This window comes from Elephantulus edwardii, unplaced genomic scaffold (assembly GCF_000299155.1).
Source record: "Elephantulus edwardii isolate Elephantulus edwardi_28Jun2011 unplaced genomic scaffold, EleEdw1.0 scaffold00064, whole genome shotgun sequence".
NCBI lineage: Eukaryota > Metazoa > Chordata > Mammalia > Macroscelidea > Macroscelididae > Elephantulus > Elephantulus edwardii.
The window spans coordinates 9,342,193-9,349,419 of NW_006399814.1; the positions used below are offsets into that span (position 1 = coordinate 9,342,193).

Consider the following 7,227-nt stretch of genomic DNA (forward strand, 5'->3'; position numbering starts at 1 on the left):
GAAGGAAGGAAGGAAGGAAGGAAGGAAGGAAGGAAGGAAGGAAAAGAGAGAGAGGGAGGGGGAAGGAAGGAAGGAAGGAAGGGAGGGAGGGAGGGAGGGAGGAAGGATAGAGAAAGTTAAATGATGGACAGGTAATAGATGATAGATGAGAGGAAGGTGAGTAGACAGAATGACAGATGGCAAATAGTTGCTGGGGAGATAGACAGGAATGAGTGATGAAAGAGACTGATAGATAATGGATAGTGGAGGATGGATGGATAAATGGATAGATGGATGGACGGACAGACATACTGACCAAAAAACAGAGCCACACACACATGAACACTCACATTCAAAGTCACCCACAATTTACTAACAAAAACCACATTCTCCACTGAACCAATAGGCAGCACCGTGATGGATGGAGAAGAGATTGAGGTTGTCAACAGTTACAGCTTGTTTGGCCCCACAATCAACACTCTTGGCATCAGCAGTCAGGAAACCAAAAGATGAGTCGCACGGGGAAAATCTGCTGTCAGGGACCTCTCCAGAGTGCTGAGAAGCAACGATGTCAGTCTAGAGACTAAGGTGCACCTGATCCAGGCCACGGTCTTTGCAATCACTTGCTATATACTGGAGAGCTGGACAATGACTAAGGATGACCGAAGGAGAACCGATGCCTGTGAGTTGTGGTGCTTTGGACCACCAACTAAGTAAACAAGTCAGTCTGTCTTGGAGAGGGTGAAACCAATTTTCTCCTTGGAGGCTAGGATTTTGAAGCTCTGTCTCACCTACTCTGGGCACGTGGCCAGGAGGATCCAGCCCTTGGAGATGACACCATGCTTGGAAAGGTGGAGGGAAAGCACAAGAGAGAAAACCCCCGGATGAGATGGACTGATAGAGTCACTGGGGCAATGTGGGTTGTTGTGTCTGAATTAGTGAGACTGGCTCAGGACAGGGCGGGCTTCAGAGCCGTTGTACATGGGGTACATGAGTTGCAGGTGACTCGATGGCACATAACAACAAGTCAACTGCAGTGTGCTGTGCTGTCATTCCTGCACTCCTGTGGCCGGCTGCTGCAGGTGCCTCGGCTGGTGTGATGGGGATAGGGAGCAGATGGGCAGGGCCAAGGGGAGGTCTTACTTTTCGCTTAGCATCCTTCCGGGCTGTGCATGCATCAAACAGCAAACACCCTGAGGGCGGGCACCCTACAACAGGTAACTGCCAGGAAGGACACGTGCTTGCAGATAACACACACGGACGTCTGCACACCAAAGACCCACCACCCGCTCGGCCCTCACGAGCGCTTGTCCCCACAACTTCGCCCCCATGAGCTGCGTGCAAAGAGGACAGGATCTGGGCGAAGCACTCCCAGACTCTTCCGGGGTGAGGATTACGGGGACTCGTATTTGTTTTGCTTATCTGCGTTTTCAGACATTTCTACAATGAACCTGAATTACTTTTTTAATTAGAAAAGCAAATGAGAAAAGCAAAAGGAAGAGAAAGAAGCGGAAGCAATCACCCAGGGGGCTTAAAAGGGATCAGCCGGGCGCTGGCGCGGCCTTCAGTGAGAACGAAGGAATGCCACCGCCCAGGCGCTGGCTAATCCTGGGAAATGATATTTTGTCTGTAATGCTTGCTGAGGCTCAGAACCATATTCCCGCTGTGCTGCTTCAGCTTTGAGTGTGGGCGAGAAAGGTGCTTGAGATGAAGAAAGTGCTCTGTATGTTACTCCTTGGGCAGAGGCCCTGGGTGGCACTCATGGTGAAGCACTTATCTCTTAACCATAAAGGTTAGGTGGTTCAAATCCACCTAGAGGTGCGACAGAGGAAAGGCCTGGCAATCTGTTCCTAAAAGATCACAGCCCTGGAAATTCTACAAAGCTGTTGCAAGCTACACATGTGGGGGTCACACACGAGGTCACCAGGGGTTGGAGACAACTCAATGGCACCTGATTGGGCTGGATTTCCTTCCTTGGATAAGCATTTATTGGACACCTGTGAGCTCTGGCCATGGGACCAGGATGTGTGGTGGCTCTATGGGGTAACGGAACGGTCAGCGATTCAAATCCACTAGCCATTTCGAAGATGTGGGGAGAGATGTGGTATTCTGCACCCATGAACATTTGCAGCCTAGGACATTCTGTGAGACATTCTACCCTGTCCTGGGGGTCCCCATCAGTCAGAACAAGTCAATGACTACAGGTTTGGTTTTAGTTTCACTCCTTGGCTGTCCAAGGAATATTAACAAGGAATATTACCAGGCGTTTGCTGGGTGCTGGCCACGGTGCTGAGGGTCAGGGCTGCAAAGGAGAGGAGAACACAAGTGGGAGAGGACAGAACAGTCTAGAATGAAGGGCCTATGAGAAGGTCTGAGAACCAGTCAGTGGAGCTGCAGCCGGCTGTGTGGTGGGAACTCAGGTGGACAGACAGGTGAGCCCCATGTCTGCCCGGGGATCAAATCCACAGGGCCCAAGGCCTCCCATAATGCTTTCCACGAGTCAGGGGAAGCCTGGAGGTGACAGAATGCTCTGAAGCAAAACCCCCAAACCCAACCCGCTCGCGGTCAAGCCGATTCTGACTCCCAGGGAGCCTGCAGGACGGATGAGAGCTGCCCGACAGCGCTTCCAAGGCAGTGAATCTTTGCAAAGCCCTCTGTATCCTTCATCCTCAGAGCAGCTCGAATCGCCCACCTTCCTGTCGGACCTTCCGGTCGGCGGCCAAGTGCTCAGCCGCCGCGCCACCAAGGATGCCCACCGCCACACCAAGGGCCGCCCAGCCCCCAGCACACGCCGTACCTGGCTCTCCAGTTCCGTCACTTCCAGGTTCAGCTTGTTGAGATGCTTGTTCACAAACGTGATGAGAGACTGCGGGGCAGAGAGACGCGAGGGACAGTGAGTGGGGAGGCCCAGCCCCACCCATGCAGCTGGACCCCGGCCCCCGCCTGCTCACGGCCGTGAAGGTCCACACTCACAGTGGAAGCTCTGACCGTCCCCGGGGGGTCTGCACGGTGGTGGGCACAGCGACTGCAGAAACGGTCGCCGTTTCGCCAGGTACGACAGGGGCAGTTCAGTGACATCAGTGGGGCTCACCACACTCAATCGCCCAGCTTTGGGGGCTGTCTCTAAATCTCCCAGCATCCCTAGCAGAAGCTCAGGGACCTCCAAGCACTGATCCCTTTCCCCTAATGCCTAAATCTACCCCATTCGTCCACCAGTGCGCGTGGAGAGATGCTTATCCGCCCAAAACGTGCAGATTATTGATGCCTTAGGAAGGATAAACCCCAGGGGGAAGAGAATTTGTTATAAGCTTATCCCGGATGTAACCCTGAGTGACTGTCACATTTGGGTGGTCACAGGGAAAGGACTCCTCAAGCTGTGACCACTATGGATTCAGTAATAGAGACCCTCCCCACTGGGGACTGGGGTGGTCTCATGGAGGCAGCGAGCTGAGACCTGTCACACACACAGTGGTTGGTATTGTTTCTCTTGGACAAAAGTTTAAAACTCGCCACTTGTCTCAGCAGTCAAAGGCTGCCACGGCCTTATCAAGTCTCTCTACATCACCGAGAACCGACCGTGCTCTCAGGACTCTGGTGCTGGGGACATGAAGACAGAAAGACAGACAGCCTTGCCCTGACAGTCTGCAAATATGTGTGTTTATGAGCGTGTGCACGTGTGAGACATGCATCGGTAAGCCTGCCGTGGAGTTGGAGTGTGAGACCTATAACATGCAACATGGAAGGTGAAGCTTGCAACATGATGCCTGGGGCCTGGAGGTGGCACAGGAAATGTAGGTTCTGTGAAATGTGTGGAAGAAGGATCCACCAGAAATGCACGTGATGCAGGAAATGGGAATCTGGTAACAGAAAGCGTGACACGTGTGTCTGCAGCATTAGGAAACACACGTGTTTCATATGTCTTGTACACGTGTTGCACTATGAAACACACGTGTGCAACATGAGATTGCAACCCAAACATGAAACCTGTATGTGAAAGTGTGCAGCAGGAAACACATGTGAGAAACATGACCTTGTGGAATGGCACACGAAACGTGTGTGTGAGACGTGTGTGTTGTCTCTGCATGACACACGTGTGTGAAGCATGACTGTGAGATGTGTGTGCAACATGCAATATGCATGTGAAACAGGACATAAGAAGCATGCACGTGAAGTGGAGCACATGAGTGTGGAGTACACGTGGAAACTGCACCATGAAATGAGAGACACGCATGTGACACAGGAAATGGGACGCCAAGCGCAGAAGTGCAGAACATGCAACATGCAACACACATGCAGTGCGCGAATGGTAAAACTGAACGTGGCATATGAGCAGGCATGAAACACGCGGAATGACGGGAGGTGCGCTGTGCGGACCGGAGCGGTGAGGGACAGCGCGGACGGGAGCGGTGAGGGACAGCGCGGAGCATGCAGCACTGAGCACCCACTGAGCCACTGTTGGGCCCGGTGTGGCTTGGGGATGGGGACAGGCGCTGCTCAGAAGCTCTGAAGCCTGTCCCCCCCAACTCCCTCCAGGGGATGCCAAGTGGTGCAGTGTGACATTGTGGGGAGGCCACACTCCAGCAGGACCACCTGCCAAGTGCCCGAGAAACGATGATCTCACCATGCTAGCTGAGATGGGCGTTCTCCAAAGAAACACATCTGCCCCAGACAAATAAACCATTAAACTCCACTACTGACACCTTTGGAAACACTTCCTGCCAGTCCCCTTTTGGAGAAATGCACTGAACAGCTGCGGACTGAAGGCTCTGGGAAGTCCTGTAGTTATGAAACATGTCCTAGGCAGGGGAGAGCAGGAATGACTGTCCCCAGCTTTCACAGGAGGGAGGGAAGTACACCCACCACCCCATCACTGGCCTCAGGAGTCATCTGCAGGTTACAGAGAACTCTGTGTGCTGCCCAGGGGAGTCTCTGCGTCTTTAGGGGGCAAGAGGCAAGTCCTTCTGGCTCCTCCCTCTAGAAGCCAATCACCCCTAGTCCCCTGATTTTAGAACTCTGGGGTTGTGGCTTTATCCACCCACAGGTTAGCCAGCTGGCTGCCCAGGCCACTGACAGCCTGGCCCTGTGGCTCCTGCCTGGAGGGAAAGCTGCCCGTGCCCACAGCTGACGGCAGAGCTCATGTTTGTTTACCAGGCTGGCTGTGAACGTGTCTTCATGCTAATGAGGCCGGTGAGAGCCAGCAGGTTGACACCCTTAGAAACATCTACACACTGCACAAAACCCCGCACTTCAGGATGAAGTGCCACGCTCACTGATTGGGTAATTCGCCCAAGTGAGACGGTGGGCAGGAAGACGCCCAAGGCACTGAGTTAAAAGGTGCTAATTTTATGTACTGCAGTTACGTTTCTGACTATAATTACATTTCAATCCGTGTGGCAAACATTTCAGACACTTCAAACATCCCCCCACCTTCTTCGCAGCACGGAGCCAATGCCACGCAGACCTAGGGCTGAGAGCTGAGCCGAAAAGCCAGTCTGGGACTTACCTTCTTCACCACACTGAGCTTGTCCGGTGCATGGTCGAAGAGGGTATCAAAGGCATCCCGCTCTGTGAGGGCAAGATGAGGGGGAGAGCTTAGGGAACCCGGCCCATGCTGTACTGACCTTCCCCTCAGGACAGAGCCAGCTTCTGACCACCCCCCTTACATCCCCAGTGCCCAGCCTCAACTCGCCAGTGTCCGTGCCAACTCACGGAAGCCCAGTCCATGCAGGTCAAAGCAGAACTGGGCTCCAGCAGGTTTTCAATGGCTGGGACCTTTGGAGAGATCGCCAGGCCTTTCTTTGGAGGTACTGCTGGGTAGGTTATCATGCTTAAACATCACCTCATCCAGGGACTCCAGGGACCCAAATTCACTATTGTCAAGCCACTTCCAACTCACGCAACCATGTTCATTCACCCCTGCCACCCAGGAGCTGACTCAGGGCTGACCCTCCCGCGGGTTTTCAGAGGCTGTAAACTGCACAGGAGGAGTATGACCGGCTTTCTCCCGAGGAACAGCTGATGGATTCGAACCACCTGCCTTAGAGCTGGCAGTGCAACTCCTTATCCACTAGGCCACTGGAGCTCCCTCTGCAGGCCTGCCAGACACAGCACAGCTGCCCCACGCGGTGCCCAAGGCCGGGATCTCTTAGGGAGCAGACAGACACATCTTTCTCCTGCAAGCAGCTGGTGAGTTCAAACTGACAATCTTCTGGTTGGCAGCCAAGGGTTTAACCACTGCACTACCAGGGTGTATCTAATTTATGGGTACAGTCCCAGTGTCCCACGCCAGGAAGGGGTCCAGGTTGCTGCTGTGTCTCGCACCCTCGAAGTACATTTCAGGAGGCAAAGGAGTTGACAAGCTAGATGCTGTCTCCAAGCAGCACAGTGAGAGCGTCCTTGCAAGCGAGGTGGGCGAGACTCCGCGTCCTATTTCAGACACGTTACGGGGGGACCAGTCCCTGCAGAAGGACCTCATGCTAGGAAAAGTCAGCGAGAACCTGCAAGACCCTCCCCAGATGGGCTGACACGTTGGCAGCAACTCAGACGCAGCAGTGAGCGTGAAGGTGACACAGGCTGGGAGGAATTCTGTTGTGTTGTGTACAGGGTCACACTGAGGAGAAAAGGACTTGATGACATCTAACCACAGAGCAGATGCTTCCAGAAGACTCCTCGTGAAAACACTGTTTTCTTCTTTTTAACAGAAAACCCTCGGCCAGCACTTGCCAGCCCCAGCCTCCATCATACCTTGACTCTCGTAGTAAACAGGACCACGCGGAGCAGCTCTCAGAAGCATGGACGTGTGCATGTGAATGTGCGGTGTGTGAATGGGGTGGGGGTGCAGGGTGTGTTGTAAGTTGGATGTATGTAAGTGCAGATGTGTTGGTGTGTGTGAACAGATACGAGTGTGCACACACGCATGTGTGTATGCGGGATGGGAGTAGGAGGGGATGGGGTGTGTCTGTGATGTGTATAGACAGGGGTGTGCATGCACGTGTGTACATGGGAGGGTGTAAGAGGGGATGGGTGATGCACACCCATGTTTATCGTGGCTTTGCTCACAGTAGCAAGGAGTTGGAAACAACCTAAGTGCCCATCAACAAACGAATAGATAGAGAAGCTGTGGTATATTTACACTTTGGAATATTACGCTGCATTGAAAAACAAGGAACTCATGCAATATTATACAAAATGGGTGACCCTGGAGGACATTATGCTGAGTGAAGTATCTCAGTCACAAAAGGACAAATA

At 53.2% G+C, this 7,227-nt stretch overlaps 1 protein-coding gene across 1 annotated transcript in view; it reads right to left on the bottom strand.

Moving 5' to 3' along the window:
* PARVB (parvin, beta) overlaps positions 1 to 7,227 on the bottom strand; it is a 109,085-nt gene that overhangs the window by 21,114 nt on the left and 80,744 nt on the right. Inside the window, exons 15-16 of the mRNA XM_006888135.1 lie at positions 5,483 to 5,544; positions 2,777 to 2,845 (exon numbers count right to left, since the gene is read on the bottom strand). Coding sequence (XP_006888197.1) covers positions 2,777 to 2,845; positions 5,483 to 5,544 — 131 coding nt within the window. The remainder of the gene's footprint in view (positions 1 to 2,776; positions 2,846 to 5,482; positions 5,545 to 7,227) is intronic.